Here is a 19,893-nt window from a genome sequence, read left to right as displayed (position 1 = left end):
GAGGACAACTGGAATTCAAATGAATTTCAATAACAGAATCCCACCAATCACTCTCATCAAAAAGGAGGGAAGCCCTTCACCAGATCTGAAGACCCATAAAATTAATGGTACATGACATCTCCACCACCACGCAGCAGAAGAGTTAATTGCAGCAGCCAGAGATGTGCAAACCTGCAAAGTGGTAGCCTTAAGGATCAGAAATACATTTACTGCAATGATCACTAGCAGTATGACATCTCCACAATTTGAAGCCTTGACCAATGGACCAAGCAGCATGTCCTGCCTCACTAGAAATCTGCTCTGCAAAGATCAGTATCCATAATGCACACTGGAAATGCCAAGTGCTATATGAATATTTTTCACTGCCCTTAATTGTCATCACCCTCATAGTAAAGTAGGTAATTTTTACCCATGTTTTACAGGTGAGGAATTTCTCATTTCTACATTACAAAAGTGAGGGAAGGTAACTGCAATCAGCTGCATGGACCTTCTCTGTGTTTTTGGCTCACCGTTTGATTTTCTGACTTTAACTTTAACTGTGCTCTTTCCTACCAGTTCAATGAAATTCCAGTTCTTTTTATAATGTTAGGCTTTGAGGGCTCATTTGAAGTAAAAACAGTCCACCCTGTCCAGCAAAATTAAGGCACTGAAGACATTAGTTTCCCACTACCTTATCAAAACGTATCTCACAAAACAAGTTTAAAATGGATTTCTTCTCTGTGTTGCTGAAACTCCCTCTGGAGTTATGATTTGGCTCAAAATTATGCAGGAGGAAATGAGAAGCATTTTTTTCATTTTATCTTCTTGAAGCCTTGAGTTATTTGATATGATCCATGCAGATGGCTTGAAGCTTTATTGCTAATTATGGAAGGAAATTATCCAAATGGATTCAGCGCTTGCATTCCAAAAGCGGTGGAAAATTAATTGGAAGGCATCCAGATACTGGTATACAGAATACATTGCAAGAATTTCAACTCTGTGAAAGAGGCACAGAAGCTACACCTCCTGGAAGAACCAAGAGATGATGCATTCTAAGAACTAGGTATCCTGCTGGTATCTTTGCTCTGATGTTACAGTGGAAGGACCAAACTTGTGAAGAGCTGCAAGAGAAATGTGTCCTCTTGCCTCAAGTATGATATTAGAAATCTGAAGGTACACAATGGAAATGATAATTAGCTCACTGAGCCTGCTATTCACATGCCTCAGGGGCATGGATTTGCATGCACAGTATGTTCTGCTCTATGTGCCCTTGGTCAGTTCTGGATATTTTATTTTGGTGGTTAACAGCATAGCCTCAGTTGCTAGTGATTGAAAATATCCATCAATCCCCCACCGGAAAAGTTATGTGGCAGGTTCTGAAATCATAGGATTATACAGTGCTCAGCTCCAATGGGAATCCTTTCTCTACATCTCTAAATTATGTGGAACTGAGTTTACAGAATCAAACTGTGATTGTGCTCTAATACTTCTTATGGCTGAACAATGGGCTTCAGAGACTGGTTCAAGGGCTACAGCCTGGTTCAAGTTAAGCCCATTTGAGTTAGCTAGCCAGTTTTGAGGCATTCAGTCCTGCCGGCACAGTTTTCCAGCTTAGCTGCACAAGAAGTCAAATATAAGTTATTTTAATGCAGACTTTGCCAATATGGTGCTCTTCAGATGGTTTGGGCTGAAACTCTCATCAGTCCCAACCAGCACAATCGGGGTTGACTGGAGTCACAGTTGAAACCATCAGGAGGACACAAAGTTGGTGAAGGCTGCTTTACTACCAAGAGTTTTAATTTTCTAAAAAAGTGTCTGGCACACAAAACACATGAAAGTTCCTCCGTGAGTGCCCATGTGTGTGTGTGTCACTATGGGTGCATTTGCACATTTGTAGTGTTGCTTCCATTCCATTCCTTGATCTTTATGTCACTGTATACCAGAATCTTGGCTGTTACTACAGGCAAGCTCTTACCACAGCATCCACACCAGCACAGCCACCCATAGCAATGAAAATATCAGTTTGTAAAGGGACAACACATGCGATTCTTTTAAGGGAAACAATCTATAAAAGGATGTAGAGACAGCATTGCAAGGCACACTGTACCTGGTTGCCGAGGAAGAACTACAAAGGAGAAGAAAGTACAAATGAAAGAGAGAGAGAGGGAGGGAGGGAGAGAGAAAGAGGAAACAAAAAACATTGAGCAGCATTAACAGAGCATCACTATGAAAAATGTCTTGTTAACTACAAGTATCACTGATGTGTATAGTCAACATTACTCAGCATGCTAAATGTCACATTTTGGTACTTTTATACATATCTATATTAACGAACCAAGCCAAAGATCTTGTACACTTTAGAAATGTGACAAGGGCCAGTGCTGGTTATTTTACACACTCCACTCTTCAGGGCAAGCTCAAGACATTTTGCCAACCCAAGTGATAATTATAACCCCTGCTTTGTTCCTTAAAAATGCAGCCACCCACAAGTGGCTGCTCAGATTGTTTGCACCTCGGCTAAAACTGCACCCGGTTCAGGCACGTGGGGAAGCTAAGCTAGATGGCTCTATTGCCAATGGAAGATGCTGAGAACTTGAGACAAAAACAGAAGCAGCACAGAAGTCGCCTCTTTGAGACAATATCCCCATGAGCATTTTCAGAAGGAATATGTTTAAATCTCAGAGGAACACATAGGGCTGGAAAGTAAAACAGGCAAAAGGAAACACTTCCCACCCACCCGCCCCAGTCAATCATGGAGTTCCCTGCCACAGAATGAAATGGGGGTCCACAAAATGAAATTAGAGAACTTTTTTTTAAACCCTTTACAATGAAACCACCATTCTATGAATAGGATTGTGCGCTGCCAGGCTGCCAGAGGACCTTCTCCCCCTCCAACTGTCAATGCAAGCAAAGCCCCCTTCAGCTTACCCGGTATTTGTTCTCTCCAATCTGCTCCACTTGGAATCTCTTTGCGCATTTACACTGAGCCACCTGCCTGGTCACCTGTTGGGTAGAAAGAAAAGAAGATTCCATTAGGCTAAACTACAGGAAAGCTCTCCAACTGGTTTGAAAGGTTTTTGTTTTTACTTTAAGGCAGTCCCTACTGAAAAACCACAAAGGGTGGGCAATATTGTCCCAATTTATCTTCACCACAACCCTGTGAGGATAGGAAGATTAGTGGTGACTGGACTATGGCTGTTTTGGTGAGCTTCATGGTTGAATGGGAGGGATTTTAACCCAAGACCCCAGTGGAACAAGTCTGAGGGTCTACTTATTTTTATTTTTTTCTCAAAAATTTTTATTGGTTTTATAATTTTATAAACACACATAATAAAACAATAAACAAATAACTACACAATTACAATATAAACACAACAAAAAACCCCACATAAAACAAAATATCTGACTTTATAAATTTTTATTCTTTTCTTTACCATTTTGGGGTGACTTCCTCAGATCCTCTATCTGCGGTTCATTATAATTCATCTTTAGTAACTTCTACCTCATAATTATAAAGCATATTACAAATCTCCTTAACATCCTTTCCTACTATTAACCCTTTAACAATCTTATCTCATATTATTTTTAAACCCTTAACATAACTCTTATATTACAGCCTATAACTACTTCCAAGTCTATATTAAAACTTCAAATATCTTTCTAGACTATCCTCTTTTTTATCATTATTATTATTTCTCCTTTCCTTTCCTTTCCTTTCCTTTCCTTTCCTTTCCCACTCCTCCCATTCCCCCCAATCCTGGGCCTCCCCCTGCCACTTATTGCACCCCACTGCCTTCCCCAGATAAGATTCAAAATCCTGTTCTACTATATATTCATTTTAAAGATTTATATCCCTCCTGTCATCACAAATTATCTCAGGGTGGGTTGCATGAAATTAAAATACAACAAAGCAATAAAATACAATTAACACCATGAAAACAACTCCTACTGTTTTTTTATAGCAACTCTCTGGAACTCTGCAGCTACATATGTAAAATTTAGTAGGCCTGGAGGAGTGACCTAGGAATTTAACAAAGGTTAGCACCAGCTGAACCTTAGAGCAGAGTGTGTTCCACACCTGGATGTTATTGCACTGGCAAAGTCTCTCACTTCTTGACTCAAGTTCTTCTCACTCTCACAAGTTTTGATTCCTTGACTTTTTACATACAAAAGAGATGTGACAGCCCTGAGCAAATGAAGGCTGGCACTTGTGACTATTATGATTATTCTTATGGCACTATCCATGCATGTGGTTCTTTGCAAAGTATGAGAAAGCAGGTCCCTTTCCCAATGAGCTTACAATCTAGAAAAGAAGTAACAAGGAAGGATAGCAGGAGAAGAATATGGGGCTATTGAATTAGGGGGTGGAGACCAGGTGGTGGCTTTGCCAAAGGCTTTCTGGAAAAGGTGGGTTTTAAAGGGAGGGAGGGCAGGAAGATCAAGTAGGCATCCTTCCACAACTTACACAGCACCAACTGCATCCTAGGTGCTTACGGAGCAGTGTGAGACTGAAACAGCTTAACTATCTCCATAGCCCCTGGATCCCTGCTGCCTTATCAAAATGTCTTACCTCATCCTCAATTTTGTCTGCATCTGTTGTTGGCCGATAAGCATCTTTGTTAGGGTGCAGAGCAGCTACAAACTCATAATAGTCAATGTAACCATCCCCATCACGGTCAAAGATGTCAGCTACCGCAGTCATCTCCAATTTAGTAGTGGGGAATTCTGAATGGGAGAGAAGAGATGGAAACTCCATTACCGATTCCAAATGCAAGATTTGTCAGACATCTTTGTGAGGCAGTGACTGGCCTAAGGTCACCTAGTGAGCTTTATGGCTGAGTTGAGATTTGAACCCTGGTCTCCCAGTTCCTAGTCCAACACTCTAAGCACTATTACTTTTATTACAGTTTTTACACTATACTGCACCACAATGGCTCTTCTTGCAGGCAGGGCTGTTTGCTTGACACTAAGCAGGAATTGCTTCCTGCTCCTCAATCTGGAAAAAAACTAAGCCTGTAGGTAAAGGCAGCTGAAAGTGTTTTAAGCATTAAAAGAGGTAGGGGGCTTACTGGATGCCAGGATGCCATCAATGAACTCCTGCCGCGTGATTTTCCCATCTTGATCTTTGTCAATCCGCCGGAAGAAGTCCATCACACGTGACTTCTTGTGGTTCATCCAGCGCATGTACTTCTTCCGCCATACATCAAAGTCAAAGTTTGCAAACTCTTTCAACTGGAGAAGGGAAGAGGAAAGGCTGTTTTACATCTCACTTGGAAAGAGGATCTACAAATATTTACATCTCCTAAGATGCAGGAGGCAGCAGTACAGCTCTCTCTTCTCTCAAAGTGTAGGATTTGTCTGGTTGACACTAAACTCACAAAAATAAGGAAGGGGTACAGTGGGACTGTGCATTTAGCCCTGGCCCCTCACGTCTTTAGGGGTGAATGTCTGTAGTGGGAGAAGCCATCTAATGGCTTCCTGTGCAACTGAGAATCCTCTTTTACCAGGGCTTTTAATTGTACACCAAGGGCAAGGGGCCAAGAGCAATTGCATGGATTTGGGGTGGGCTAAAAGTATGCCCTGCCAGCTCCCATCCATCTGTGTTATTTCTTCATCTTTTAGTGAGTAATGCCAGTCCTATGGAGGACTGGGAATGTTGGACCTTGTTCCCCGAAAGCAGCATGGTTGAGAGGAAAGCAGTTAAGATACAAATTCCACACTTGCCCCTTTGCCCTGCTCTACATTTTGGGCACTGCTGCTGTTGTACAGACTTCTTTGCATTACCTGTTTTACCTTCTCTAATTAGCTAGTATTGTCAAATTGCAAATGACTGTAAACTCATATATGAATAAAGAGGCACAGAAATAGTTATTATTATTATAGTGGCATAAAAACCAGTAATTTTTCTAACTTACACAAGGCAAAACGATCATGAAGTGGTTTAGTTGCTTTTTAGGGGGCAGGGATGGGTGAGGCCCCTGCCTAGGCTTGCTCACCCCAACAAGCACACCCCACAGCACCAAGAGGGAAACAGGAAATGTGGTTAAGACTTGCAGACCCTGAAAAGCAGCCTTAAAGCAGGGCCAGTTTGGGAAAGGAAATGAGAAGGTAGTTTGCCTTCCCCTGCTCCAGCCTCACTGCAGTCACCTCCTTTCCCCAAAGGGAGATGGAAAGGCTATATACAAGCTTCCACCCACTGACTTTCCTTTGAAGGGAAAGTGAGGCGCACCATCAAGAACACCAGGAAGCTACAGTTCCTTGTAGCGTCCTGAAAAATTGATATAGGAAATCATAAAGCTAAATGGTCAGTGTGTCGGTTGAGTAGGACATTTTCTCAACTGGGGTTCAGGGGCAGTGGACTACTTCTGGCTGGACCACTTATAAAATGATTTCTGATATGAATTGCACAGGCTGCACAGTTTTGCTGCTTTCATTCTTCATTTACAGTACTAGAAGTGGAAAAGTCACTCTGCATCTAAGGACCATAGGTGCCAACTCCCAGATTGAAAAATCCGGGATTGGCAGTGGCGCAGCACCGCAAGTCGCGCTGCGGCCATTTTGGAACTGGGCAGAGCAGCACCGGAAGTTGCTTCTATGCATGCTCTGCCCATTTCCAAAATGGCCGCAGCGCCAGAAATCGCTTCTGCGCATGTCCAGATTCCAGACATGCGCAGAAGGAGCTTCTCCGGGCCGGTAAGAATCTGGGGGATTTATGGGGTTTTTAAAAATCTGGGCTGCCAGCGGGAAACGGCTGGAAAAACGGGGGTTTCCCGGGGAATACGGGAGACTTGGCAGCTATGCTAAGGATTGATGCTGAATTAGCCAGATGCTGCTTGAGTTTCACAATTGGCATTTTTATAATTGGCTGTTAAATACTTCCCATTGGTAACTTTTCTCTTTGAGGTAATTATGCTGATGTGCCGAGTTCCTGAAGAGAATATAGGTGTCTAACATCCTGACAAAAGGCAACTCATATCAGGATGTGAATTATCACGCTAGGATGTTATCGTTCTCTTTCTTCCTAATCCCCTCTCTTCTTTGATATGCATGGCTATGAAGCCTAGGAATGCAAGAGGTCTATAGCCTGGGAAAGTTTGTTTACTGCTTCTTCAAGGACTTCTTTGTCAATCTGATCCTCTCCCACGTGAGGACTGCATGGGTTTTTCTGGGATGTACCTGGAGGAATTTGATTGGTCCTTTTGAATTCTGTGATGCTTTTCCTTTGTGTAATAAAAACGACCTGGCAGAGAGAGAGGAGACACACTCCACTCTCCGCATGCACTCCTGACATGCTCAGAGTCTTTGCTGGTCAAACTCTGGCTGTCTTTGTTTCATTTTCACTTTACTCCATTCTTCCCTGCACTCATGCAAACCCTACAGTTCCTGTAGCTGGAAACTGGCAGGAGAAGAGAGCTCTGTACAAAACCCCTGGAAGCCGGGCCTTTGGGAGAAGTGCTACACCATCATGACCCAGCTTCTCTCAACCGGGGCATTGGTTTCTATGCTGGGAAGGGGTTCCCTGTGCACATGAAGAAGGGAAAGTGGTTACCTCTTCCAGCCGATCCAGGGCATCGTTGAGCTTGCGTTGCCGCTCGAGCGCCAGCAACCACACCTGCTGCCAGCGGGCCGAAAGCTGGTTGATGCGCGGGTTCTTTGCTTCCGACTGGGAGAGAATTGGCATTGGGGGTGGGGCTGTCTGGTTCAGGGGTTTTCCTGAGAGGAAAAAAAAGACAGGGGCAGGGAGGAAACATAGCAGAAATTGAGCAAACCGAAGGGATGCAACGAAAAAATTATGGGGAAGAGGCACAGGAGGAAAGGCAGGAACTAAATGCTGAGCTCTCCTTCTTCAGATGAAACTGGAAACTTCACTAAGATCATATCAACCCTGCAGTCTGCATGGGGCATTTCAAGACAGGGACAGGTAGCAGGTTTCCTGACAAGGGCTGTGTTTCCTTGGGGGGCACATGCTGACTGTGGGCAGGGCTAAAGCTGGAGGTAGACGGAGCCACCTCTCTCTCTCTCTCTACCCCCCCCCCCACGCCTCTTCCTCTCTCTTCCTACCCTGCCCAGCAGGCTGCTGGGACAGACTCCTGAGGCCTGAAATGATTGCTTGCCAAGGGCTTATGAAACTAGGCCAAAGGCTGCCCATCCTGGCCCAAGGAGGTGCAGAAAGTCACCCCAAGCTTGCATCTGAGCCAAGGCACATCAGAGCTACAGCCCAGACTTTTTTTTTAAAGACTGGTCTCAGCCATGGAATATGTAGTAATAGTAGCATCAGTAATTTTCATAATAAAAGTAGTAATCATAATGCCGATGATGATATGAATGTTCCTGAGCACATATACAGTACTTATTTATTGATCAAGGCCCAGTTCAAGATGGTTTTAATTAGTGTTTAAAGCCATAAATGCATTAGGCCCCAAATATTTAAAATTTGCCCAAAGGGTTGCCAACATACTATTGCTTCGGGATTTCTCAATGAAAGGTCCATGAGCCGGCTCTGTGGCTTTCCTCTTGTATGTTTTTGTGACGCGATCCACATCTGGCTGCTTTCGGGTCATTACTTCCATAAAGGACTGGAAAATGCAGTAGGAAGGATGATTAGAGATAGAAGAAGAGTGCAGCATTTTGTTACTATGCAACTAAATGTTGTCCTTTTGCTAATGTAAGCAGTCTTATCCCCAAACAACTCAAAGCACCTTTGACTGATTAACATCGGATACCCTTTTAAATGAGTTGTGGGAGGGGGGATTATTGGTTTGTTTTTGCTCTTATTTTTGTTATGCATTTTGTGTTTTTTATATTGTATTTTCTATTTTATTGTATTTTTATGTTGTGAATTGCCCCGAGAACTACGGAGGAAATACAGAAATACACAATACATAAATATTTATCACATTTATATTCTTTCCTATTTTATCCTTACAACAACCCTGTGAGGTAGGTTAGGCTACCCAAGTGGAGATTTGAACTATCGTCTCCCAGGCCCTAGCCCAAACACTCTAACCACTACACCAGATTGGCTCTTATTCTTATTCAGTCTCCTCTTTGGATAGTAACATTTCACCAGCTGTTGCCCACGTACCTTCAAGCATATCTTTGCCACCACAGGGGTTAGGAACTTAGTACCTAAATCTCAAAATTAAGCACCAAATTCTCAGGAACCCAAATCTTGCATCTAATGCCACATTCTTTGTTCTTGCATGACATTGCTAAATCAGTCTTCCCTCCAGCTGTTTTGGACTGCAACTCCCATCAACCCCAGAGCCAACGTAGCCCTTTTGAATTACAACTCTCATCAGCCTCAACCAGTGCAGCTGCTGGGGGTCCAAAACATCTGCAGCAGCAGGTTAGGGAAAGCTCCTCTGCGCCAAGGCTGGGGCTGATGGGAGCTGTAGTCTGAAAGACTTGGCATCAGGTTCAGAAAGCCTGTGCTAGATATATATATAGCCCACTAGATGTCAAAAGAAAAGAGGATGAGCCAGGATTGGGGGTGGGGGCACCAGCCAGAGTGCCTCTAAGCAGCAGGAGCTGAAGGGGAAGACAATGACCCTCCATTCTGCTCTAAGCTTACAGGCATGTGGAGTCCTACTCCATGGCAAAACCAAAGCAGTGCAAGCTCACACACAGCTCGGAAGAATGAAATCAGGCACTTTGTTTCACTTTAAAGCCACTGTGGACAACTGTCTAAAACACACAGCATGCTCTTTTCTGGAAGTTGTCAGAGAGGGAGCCAAGCAGGGCAGGGTTACCTGGTGCTCTGCAATGAGGGCTTTGACCTGGTCAATATTCTGTGGCATTGGCTCTTGGTCCCTTTGAATCAGCGTCGTCTCAGCCCACTGAATCCATGCCAAGAGCTCCTCCAGCAGCTCTGCATTGGCCACTAGCTCCGAGAGGGCTGCTTCAAGCCGCTGCTGGTGTTGCTTTGCCCATGTGAGAACCTGGCAGAGGAGAAAAGCAGGGAGGGTAGTTGGCAGCAAACGAGAGGTACGGTATCTCTGCATGGGGAAGAGGGAAGGCAGTGGAATGGAATGGTATGTCTTTCCGGGTTACTCTCTGGGAGGATGCCTGTGTGTGCATGCAACTTCCCTTGCCTAAGCATCTTCTTCACTTTTGCATTCCCCTCCTCTAGCTTACCTGGATCTTGTGTTTTACCCTGCAAGCTCTGCAACCTACGAACACTACAGACTTAGGGCACCAAGAGCAAACTTGTACTAATGGTGCCAGTGATAAAATAGTCTAGAATCTAGATTAAGGGAGAAGACTTAAAAATGTTTCAAGCTGAAGGTGGAGGGAGTATACAGAATTTTTTTTTAGGGAAATGCTGTATGTTCTTATGTGATTATCATATTATGTTTATACACAAGCTACTCCGAAAAGGTTCAATCAAAAAGAGGAGTAAAAAAATAATCATTTAAATAAAAAAAGCTCTTGCTTCTTCCAAAAATAAAATCAAAACAAAAGCACCTCCACCCAAGCATTTTAGGAACTGCAGTGAATTTCTACATTCTGTAGCTGGCTCCTCTCATCTCAGTAGGCAGCATTGTCATGAACCTTCTATGATGTCACAGCAGCTGAAGCAAGGTGGGAAGGGGATTCAAAATGCATTATTATCCTTATACAGTCATAGAATTATTAAGTCTCTCAGCTCCATTCATGCTGGCTGCAGCTGCTGAGAGGCAGAGCAAAGGTCTCTGTGACTCACTTCTTCAAACCGAGCTCGGATGATGGTGATCCAGTGCTTGATGGTGGTGATGCAGTCTGGGTGGCAAACGGCCAAGATGACCTCCCCCATCCCCACAGCGGAGTTCACATCCAGCCTTTTCTCTTCAACTTTCTTCATGAACTCCTGCAGCAAAGGGCAAAGGTAAAACAGCTCAGCCTGGCTGCCTGGCAATCCCCTCAGGCTCCCGCCTTTCCCCTCTTCTGAACAGCAGCTGCTCACCTTGTGCACATCGATGAGTGACTGTAGCGCTTCTGCGTCGTCGGGCAAAGCTCCCCGGAAGCGGAGGGTCTGCTCAGCTTCAGAGAGCCACTCCAGCAGAAGATGGACAGCAGTCCGAAACTCTTCTGCCTGGATAGGAGAAACGGCACCAGTGAACCCTTCCCCGTGGAGCAAAGGCCTTTTGAGTTGCCGTACAGCAGGGATGGAGAACTCTTCTCAACCTAAGGGCCACTTTCCTTTACAGGGAACCTTCCGGGGTAGGGAAGACACACGGCAGTGGTGGGCGGGGCCAGAGGCAAAAGGGGTGGAGCAATAGATACAACAGAGTTACAGGGCCGGTGTGGACCAAAGAGATGTGCAAGCTGCAGATGATACCACCCTGCTCCCCGTCTCTTACCTGCTTCAGGGCCTCCTCCAACCGAGTTTGCTTCAGGACAGACATCTTGCAGACGGTGTCCCAGCGGTTGCTTAGCTCTTGCAGCTGCACTTTCACCCACGTTGTGTCATCGCGGCTGTTCTCAATAAGTTCCCGGCCTGAGCGCTTGAGAACCGTGACAGTGCCTGTTCGCTTGCCAAGCTCCTTCTGGAAGACCTATCAAGGGGAACAGAGCATAGTTGCACTCTCTTTCTCCAAGCTCTCCACCCCTGTAAAGAGCACCAAGTTTGTTTTTTGATAGTTATCTGGAGACCTATAAACCCGATCTTGGACCTTTTGCAAGTATATATTCATTAAAAGGCAGTTTTGTTCTAATGGCCTTGCACTTTTCAAAACTCTGGAGGTATTAACTGCTCCCATTTTTTAATTATGTTCCGAATGATGTTTTAAACATTTTCATGTGTTATTGTATTATATTTGGATTCCTTTATGTTAGCTGCCCTGGGCTCCCTTTGGGGTGAAGGGTGAGATATAAAACTTATAAACTGAAGTACATTTTCACTGGGACTCCAGTTCACTGCCTTAGTCCATAACACATTGAGGCTTACACAGTGTGAAGTGGTTTCCAAATGGATGGCTCTGTCCCCCAGCAGCTGTTACCTTGTGAGCATCCATTAAGTTCATGACCAGGTCCAGGTCCCCATGGACAGGCAGGTCTAAGGCCAGCTGGGGCTCCACCTTGTACAGCCAGTCAACCAGAGCTTGCAATGCATCCATGAACTGGCCAGAGAACAGAAGGGCCTCTTCCAGTTTGTGCTGCCTGTAAAAATGAAAAATGCAGGGGTGAGTGGGTGTTGCAGTTTCCCCTTAATTGGCCACCTCCCTGGGCACCATAATAAATATGGTGTAATCAGAGCATTAGGTAAACCTTAAGAAAAAGGTATTTTATTTATTAAAACAAATTACATGGCTTTGCATTTAAAAATCATAAAGCAGTGTACAGCACAATGTAAAAATTACAATAAAACCAAGAACTATACAGTGGTAATAATAAAGGGGGGGGGGAATCCAAAGCAAACAGATTAAGAACAGACTAGTGTGGGTTACCAGCAAGGGCCTGTGAGAATCCAGATAAATCCAGAGCAAATCCAGCAGGAAACTAGCTAAGGCCTCTGCACTGCTCTGATTGGATGTGCAGTCGGTATACAAACTGGTCAAATGTCAAATATAGTTCTTGATGCTGATAGATGCCCCTCACACCCTATCCAAATAGGTGACTTAAAGCTGGCTTCTAACACCCCCTTGTAGGACCTGCAGGCACCTCAACTTACTATAGGATGTTACCTGTTAGGAAGCCCTTTCAGGCACTCACCTTTCCACCGATTTGCCACAGACAGTGTCCCACTTGTCACGGACTTCCCCAAGGAGATGGTCCAGGCTCTGGTTGTCATCTGGGAACTGAGCTTTTTCTTTCAGGGCCCTTCCTGTCCGGATCGTGGTGTCATAAACAGGCTGCTTGCCACCCAGGGTTTTTTGGAACTCCTGATTTTCCCAAGTAAACCCACCCAAAACATAGGTTGAGAATTAGGCCAGTGGCTACAGATAATTTCACAAGAAGCAAAGGAACTGTTTCACATGCAATTCTAACCTTGTGCTTAGAGAGCTGCAGTTTGATCTTGTCGGGATCATTTGAAATTTCAAGCTCAGAATCCAGGAGATTTTCTGCATCTTCTAACCAGTCAACCAGCTTCTTCCAAGCTTCATGGAACTATGAAGATTCATTTTTTTTCATTTAGTTTATTATTAGAATTCACATGCCTCTCCAACTCCACCGATCACTGCCAATTTTCACCTACCCCCGCCCCCTAACACCTGACCCACATTTCATACTTTTGCAAACAGTGCCTAATACACCAATGCCCTCAATGAGCCCAAGAGGAACAGAAGTATTTTGTAGCTCTGAGCTTATAACCTTTGTGCCTCCCTGGCTTCTAGCCTACAAAGGATTGTTCCTCACCTGCTTTGCCCGCTTCCTGGCATCGTCCAGAGCCCGCCCTCTTTCCACTGACCGCTGGACGACCTTCTCCCAGCGTGACTGGACACTGACCAGGAGGTTTTTAATCAAGACCACATCCTGCTTCTGGCTGAGAAACTTCAGCTGGTTTCCACTTTGGTCTAGGCCAATTATCTGGTCCCGGTGGGCGTTCACTTCATTGGCAAACACCTGACAAGGAAAAAATGAAGGCTGCTCTCCGGGGTCTCTTAGGCACCACATAATGTAGGGAAGGCCAATTCATTTGGGATGGAGGTTTTGTTCCAAGGTGAGACAGCACAAAGCTCAACTTGTAGTCCCTAGGGCTGGCAAGGGAGTCCCAAGACTAGGCTGGGGCCTGACTGGGTAGCCAAGAGTGAGCCACATACACACACAGCCTCCAGTTCCCTACCTGCAACAAATGAATAATCTGACCCATCTCACAAGCCCCATCACCTGTTTTAGGGAACTAGTAAAAGCCTGGAGTTGTAGTCAACCAACTTTTACTCAAACTAGACCCCATTGAAATTAATGGCCTTGACTAACTTAGGTCCACTTGTTTCAAGAGGTGTACTCTGCGTAAAAGTTAGTAGAATGCAACTGATAGTTATTTTTATTAACTGATTTTAAGTCACATTTTTAATATTACAGATTAATTTGTTAATGCTTCATACACACACACACACACACACGGCTGTGCTACTGCTCACTTCACTCACCGCCACTTGCCAATGCCTCTTTGCTTTAGACATCCTCCCTCCTATTCATACTGCCTGCCTCACACCAAAGTTGCTGTTGCAACCTCAGTGGAAGAGGCAAAGAAGAGGGCAGTGATGGATGGCAGCAGAGTGGGATAGTTGCTGGGGAGCTGCCCTGCCTTGCCCATTTCTAGGCAGCTCGCCTGGGTTGCCCACCTGCCTCTGTTTCTCTTTTTCCTCCAGTGGTGCTGAAATGGCATCATTGGTGTTAGGCAAGCAGCAGCAAAAGAACAGGAGTTTGGGGGCGGCTGCCCCAGCCTGTCCTGACAGTTCCTCCACGACTCAGCTGGACCATAGTCATTCCCCCCTCTGCTTCCCTTCTCCTCAAACTCCAATGCAAGAGCCCAGCAGCTCTCAGAATACTGTCATCATGCTGTAGTTCACAGTGCCACCTACTGGCAGCCAAGCAAACAGCAGTAGGATGACAGCCTTTCCTCTTTATTATGTGTTAATATTATCTATCTATCTATCTATCTATCTATCTATCTATCTATCTATCTATCTATCATCTTGCAGTTTCAAAAACTTGGTTATTTGAAAACACCTATGATGGAATATTTCTCTGATTTAATTTTATAATTGTTCTTGTGGAAGTGCTTATTGTCTATTCTTGCTGTGGATAGAAGATACTATCTAGCTCTTAACTTATTTTATTTCTCAAATTTTGAGCACTTGTGAATATGATACAATTATAGAATCTTAATTGAATTCTCTCAATACTCCACACCTATTTTAAATAATTAAGTATTTCTCTACCTTTTGGCAGCTTCACTATTCAAGTCCGATAGTTCCCCCCACCCTCCCTCAAATGCACGCATGCACACCCAGGTGGGCATCATTACCTTGTGATCTTCTATCTGTGAGAGCACTGTGTTGAACATGAGGCTGGGTGGAGGAGCAACGTTCAAGCTCTGCTCTGCAAGGGTGAGCCAGTTGATGAAATCCTGCAGGGAATTTTGGAATTCGGTTGCCAAGCTGAGGGCCTCTTCCAACTTGGACTGAGTTTTAAAAGAAGGGGGAGAAAAAGCAGCAGAATGAGCACAAAAGGCAGAAAGAAAGGAGCACCAGCCAAAGTTCACAAATGCTGGCTTCTGAGACAAAGACCACAATTGTGTAATAAATGAGAGACTCCTTCTAGGCTGGACCTTCTCAGTCCAACCAACGAACGTGACTTGCATATAAACACATCACATTTCAAATGCTGATAACTCTTCCCCTTCATCCAAGCCATTGTGGAGCCAGGTTCTCTTCCAACAAAAAGCATCAGAACAAGAGGAGACCACCTACTGGGGGGGGGCAGTCAATGTGGTGCCCCCTGGATGCTGCTGCACAAGTGTCCATCATCCTTGACCATTGACCATGCTGGCTGGGGCTCATAGGGGCTGGGAGCCTGAGAACAGCTGGAAGGCACCACATTATGGTAGTTTCCCCTGCTCTATTGGACCATCACAACCTCCCAATAATGGACTTCTGAAACAGCTGGATTAAAACCAAAGCAAGGTTCTCTCTCCACTCCCTTTTCAATCACACACCTCTTTAATACCATCTCAAGTCTCAAGAATCCCTCTATATGAAGCTCCACATGTACAGAGCCTTGCTTTCCTGCACAAGCTAGGGAATGTGTAGCACTCACACAAGAGCCCCCTGCTCTGCACCATGCAAATGTGAGTACAGTGGGTACAGTGGGTGATGGGTACACCCCCACCCCTCATAGCACATTACCTTTCTCTCCTCCATCTTCATACTGACGAGGCCCCACTTCTGCTCCAAGAGAGCCACACTTTGCTCTGTCTTTGATCCAGACCCAGAATCATCGCGGCTCAGGAGCATCAACCTCCCTTTAGCCAGGAGCTGGCTGTAGACCTCCTCATTGGCTTTCAACTGGGCATAGAGCTCCTGCACAACACAGAGGCATCGTAAACAAAGGATGCTTTGCAGGACAAATTTTCCTGACATGGGGGTTCACATGGCATAGGCAAGACAACTAATAGCACAGTTGTGTGTGAAGATTGCTTCTGTTTGCCAGGTACACTTGGCTCTGGGGGTTGTCTGCCAATTCCAGCTTCTCAGGGCCAATGCTTCATGTTACTCTAAGCATGTGGTGCGCAGCTACACCTACAGGTTTTCATTATTTAATTACAGGGATGGGAGATCCCTAATCTGATCAAGACCACAATCCCTGGGAAGGAGGTCTACCCCACCCAGTCATTATCTGGACAAAAATCACCCCGCTTGTGGCTTCAAAACTTAGGGGGAAGGTTCCCACTGGTGAATAATCTTTACACCTGACTGTGCACACATTTTTCTCTGTGACATCCTTACGTGTAAAAACTTCACATTTGTCGTGGTCCAGGGTTGATGCCAGCTGATAGCTGAGTGACCGCAACAACATGGAACATCCACGAGTACCTTAGGTAGATACAGCTGTGCACTGTAAGCTGGAATGAAGCTAACCAAGCCTTTACCCATTTCTTTTTCTCTGGCGCTTTCCCTTTTAGGTATTTCACGTCCCACCTGTGATGCACATTGCCCTTCCCTCCCATATTAAGGGGCCATTCATTCCAGGCATCAGTTTGGCCATCACAACTCACCAAGTGGGCATTCAGTTGCTCTCGGGCAGTCTCTGGCAGCCCACCTGTCGGTTTGGAGGCAGACAGCTGGTTCTCCATCCTTGTGAGCCAGAGGAGGAAGTCTTCAATTTCACCATGGAAACCTTGAGCCTGCAAGGGAACACAAAGCACATGCTGGACTGAAGGGCACAAGCAATTCACTCTGATGGTCTTGGAAACCTCAGCGGGAGGTACCAGGATTTTTAAAACCAAAAGGACAGAAATACATTTTGAGGTAGTGACATTAAAAAAGCAAAACCAAAGTGTCAAGCATAAGATTTCAAATCCCAGCCTATTTCCAGCCATACTCTTCTAGCCTAGCTCCCAGAAGAGAAGCTTTCCCAAAAAGACTCTGGCTCAAAGAACGAATCATCTCCAAAGTGAGGAAGCGGCTGAGAAAGACTCATCTGTACACCCAAACCACAGAGCAACTCTTGGTGGGCAATTACCTGAACACACAAAGGGATAAATAACCAGGAGGAGGGGCAGCACACACAAGCCCCCCCAATCCCCTCCCCCAGGGGCAACAGCTGCTCTTCACAACTCCTTTCACTTGTATATTTAACAAGAGAGTTCTATCCCATCCTCCACCCCCCCAAATAGTTAGAATGGTTTACAAAAAACAAAAAATATATATAAACATAATGTCAACTTGTGCACTGAAGATTCAGTTATTATTATAGGGAGAACTTCAATTTGTGATAAGGTCTGAAGTGGTTTGTTTTTTAAAGAATTGGTGATTAACTTGCTTAAAAAACCCCTGCAATTGGAAGCCTTTCTTTTTCCTACAGATCTTGGTGCTCATCTTGGGACGTGCCCCAACCTTCCCCACTCCCATCTCAACCTTCTGTGTGTTCAGGTGCATGCCTGAATGTGGCTTCTTTGAAATGTTGGGTGAGGAATGCAGGGAATGAGAGGGCTTTGAAAAGCACCCACTGCCCGCCTAACTAGGGAGGTTGGACTCTCTTCCCAGCTGACCTGCTGAAGGGTCATCTGCAGCTGCTGCTCTCGCTCCTCTGTCTTCTGCAGCACCGACTCCCAGCACGAATTCATCGTCTCAAGGCGGTTCCGGAGACTGTTGGCATCATCCCCTGCGCTGGATTCCAAAAGCTCATTGCCAGCCTTGTTCACTGTCTCCACTGTGGACTGGTGGGCCAGCACATCATTCTTCAGCACCTAGTGTGGTGTTTCAGGTGGAGAAGAGGAAATGCTTTAGGGCCCTTGCAAGCCTCTGTGGCACTAGCAAAGGATGATGGTGATGGATGGTGGACCCAAGTTCAGCCCCTGTCATTCAGCATGGCTGGAGTCTCCTGCATTTTGGCTTCGGTGTACAAACTCAGGAAGCAAAGCACATGATATGAGGCTTCCTGGATATTCTTACAAAACACTCTCAGCATCGGCAGTAAGTTACTGGCAATAACCAAATGTGACCTGGCAAGCCCGAGCAAACACCCCAGCTAGAGGAAAGGCTGTGGCTCAGTGGCAGGGCACCTGCTTTGCATGCACACAGTGCCAGGCTGGATCTCTGGTATCTCCAGGTAGGGCTGGCAAAGACTCTTTCTGACATCCTGGGGAATTGCTGCCAGTCAGGGTAGACAATGCTGAGTCAGATGAACCAATTGTCATGAGCCCCATGGAGACATCTTGGCAGAGCTGGTTGGCATGGGATGGCAGTGTGGACCCTGATTCTGGGTTGTGGCTTAGTGGGCCAGATAGCGGGTTGTTGGGAGAAAGACCCATCTCAGAATCATCAGGCATTCCAAGTGTCAGGGGAGTGACTGCGCCTCCTGCCAGTGATGCACTCCCTTCCCCGGGAGGTGTCAGCTCATGTTGGACTGTGAACAGACAGCATCTACCCACCCCATGCCCAAGGACATGACTTATGCCAACATGAGTAGACCCAGCCTTCTCATAGAAGTGCTTGTTTGCTTGCCTGGTCCTGTGGCTTGGGAAAGGACCCACACGAATGACTGTGCCCAGCCAGCTCTTCAGAAGGGGACCCCAGGGAGACATGTCACATGTTGGGACAACATCTTCACTTATGCCTAGCCATGAACTCCACAGCCCCTTTTAACCACTCATCTACACTCATCTCATGTCTAGGCCCTGTAGGGAATTCTGGAAGAAAGCTTTTGGAATAACTGCTCTGAGAGCCAGCATTGTGTCTGTGAGTGGGAGCCAGGACACCAAGGGTCTACCTCAGTGTAAGGCAGCTTCCAGTGTCATCCGTTGATGCTGCTCTCATAATATTCCCAGCCCTTCCCTCAAAGCAAGCCTCCGATTGAGCTATAATGGCACTGCTGCAGTGACAGCCCAGAAAAATGAAGATTCCTGAGGCAGGACACAGAGGAGGGGTCACTTTTGTTATCCAAAAGCTCTGCAGTGGCCCAATGGCAAAAGGACAGAAAGGAGCTGACTTAACCAGATCTTTGGCCCATGCAGTCACACACTGCATTTGGCAACAGCTCTCTAAGGTCTCAAGGAAATTTTGTGAGCCCCGTCAACAGAGATTGGCCAGGACCTGAGAACAGACATATTCTGCTGCCAAGCTGGACACCTCTCACTGCAGGACAGAAACAGGGACCTCTTTGCAATCTGCAAGTACTACTACTAATAATACTACTAAATTTGTATACCACCCTTCATCCATAGATTTCAGGGTGGTTCACAATATAAAATCCCTTCCCCCACACTTACATGGTGCTTAGCTAATTCCACCTCGATGACTTTTGGGTCGCCATTGATGGGCCTCTGGGCATCCAGCAGCTCTTCAGTGTGGGTCAGCCAGGCCATCACCTCAGCCAGCGCATGTTGAAACTGGCCAAGGGCCAAGAGGGCACCTTCTAGCTTGTGCTGTTTGTAGACAGGGTAAGAAGAGGAATTTATTTTAAGAAAACAAGGTTAGGTGTGTGTTTGTATTTATTTTATAGGATTTAAAAAATTCCGTTTTCCTATGCACCAAGGAGGAGCCCTTAAGGTTGCAGTACTTTAAAAATAGTGCAAAGTATACCAAAAACAGGCAAATAAATAACAGGACCCAACAACATGTAAAAATAAAACATCGGCTTAAGCAGGAAAAAAAAGTGTTTAATAGATGACAAAAGACCATCACACAGAAGCTGCACAAATCTCTAGCACTCCAGCTAGCAATGGGACACACAGTGGAGGGCCTGGCCAGGCCCAAGGAGGAAACA

At 45.5% G+C, this 19,893-nt stretch overlaps 1 protein-coding gene across 20 annotated transcripts in view; it reads right to left on the bottom strand.

Moving 5' to 3' along the window:
• Positions 1 to 19,893, bottom strand: part of MACF1 (microtubule actin crosslinking factor 1) — a 292,907-nt gene that overhangs the window by 9,612 nt on the left and 263,402 nt on the right. For 17 of the 20 annotated variants that reach the window (XM_088672217.1, XM_088672219.1, XM_060275855.2 and 14 more), the window contains 19 exons: positions 19,397 to 19,552; positions 17,678 to 17,875; positions 16,682 to 16,810; positions 15,813 to 15,986; positions 14,933 to 15,088; positions 13,318 to 13,524; positions 12,949 to 13,068; positions 12,673 to 12,842; positions 11,961 to 12,120; positions 11,322 to 11,516; positions 10,925 to 11,053; positions 10,685 to 10,828; positions 9,732 to 9,920; positions 8,438 to 8,555; positions 7,529 to 7,692; positions 5,049 to 5,211; positions 4,550 to 4,704; positions 2,908 to 2,982; positions 2,087 to 2,104 (listed from right to left, as the gene is read on the bottom strand). In XM_088672217.1, coding sequence (XP_088528343.1) covers positions 2,087 to 2,104; positions 2,908 to 2,982; positions 4,550 to 4,704; positions 5,049 to 5,211; positions 7,529 to 7,692; positions 8,438 to 8,555; positions 9,732 to 9,920; positions 10,685 to 10,828; positions 10,925 to 11,053; positions 11,322 to 11,516; positions 11,961 to 12,120; positions 12,673 to 12,842; positions 12,949 to 13,068; positions 13,318 to 13,524; positions 14,933 to 15,088; positions 15,813 to 15,986; positions 16,682 to 16,810; positions 17,678 to 17,875; positions 19,397 to 19,552 — 2,820 coding nt within the window. The remainder of the gene's footprint in view (positions 1 to 2,086; positions 2,105 to 2,907; positions 2,983 to 4,549; positions 4,705 to 5,048; positions 5,212 to 7,528; positions 7,693 to 8,437; positions 8,556 to 9,731; positions 9,921 to 10,684; positions 10,829 to 10,924; positions 11,054 to 11,321; positions 11,517 to 11,960; positions 12,121 to 12,672; positions 12,843 to 12,948; positions 13,069 to 13,317; positions 13,525 to 14,932; positions 15,089 to 15,812; positions 15,987 to 16,681; positions 16,811 to 17,677; positions 17,876 to 19,396; positions 19,553 to 19,893) is intronic. The other 3 variants (XM_088672213.1, XM_060275848.2, XM_060275852.2) reach the window with 1 other exon arrangement.

The sequence above is a fragment of the Zootoca vivipara genome, chromosome 6 (genome assembly GCF_965207765.1).
Source record: "Zootoca vivipara chromosome 6, rZooViv2.hap1.1, whole genome shotgun sequence".
Taxonomy (NCBI): Eukaryota; Metazoa; Chordata; class Lepidosauria; order Squamata; family Lacertidae; genus Zootoca; species Zootoca vivipara.
The sequence above is the reverse complement of the archived record's forward strand: the minus strand, read 5'-3'. Positions and strand labels throughout refer to the sequence as shown.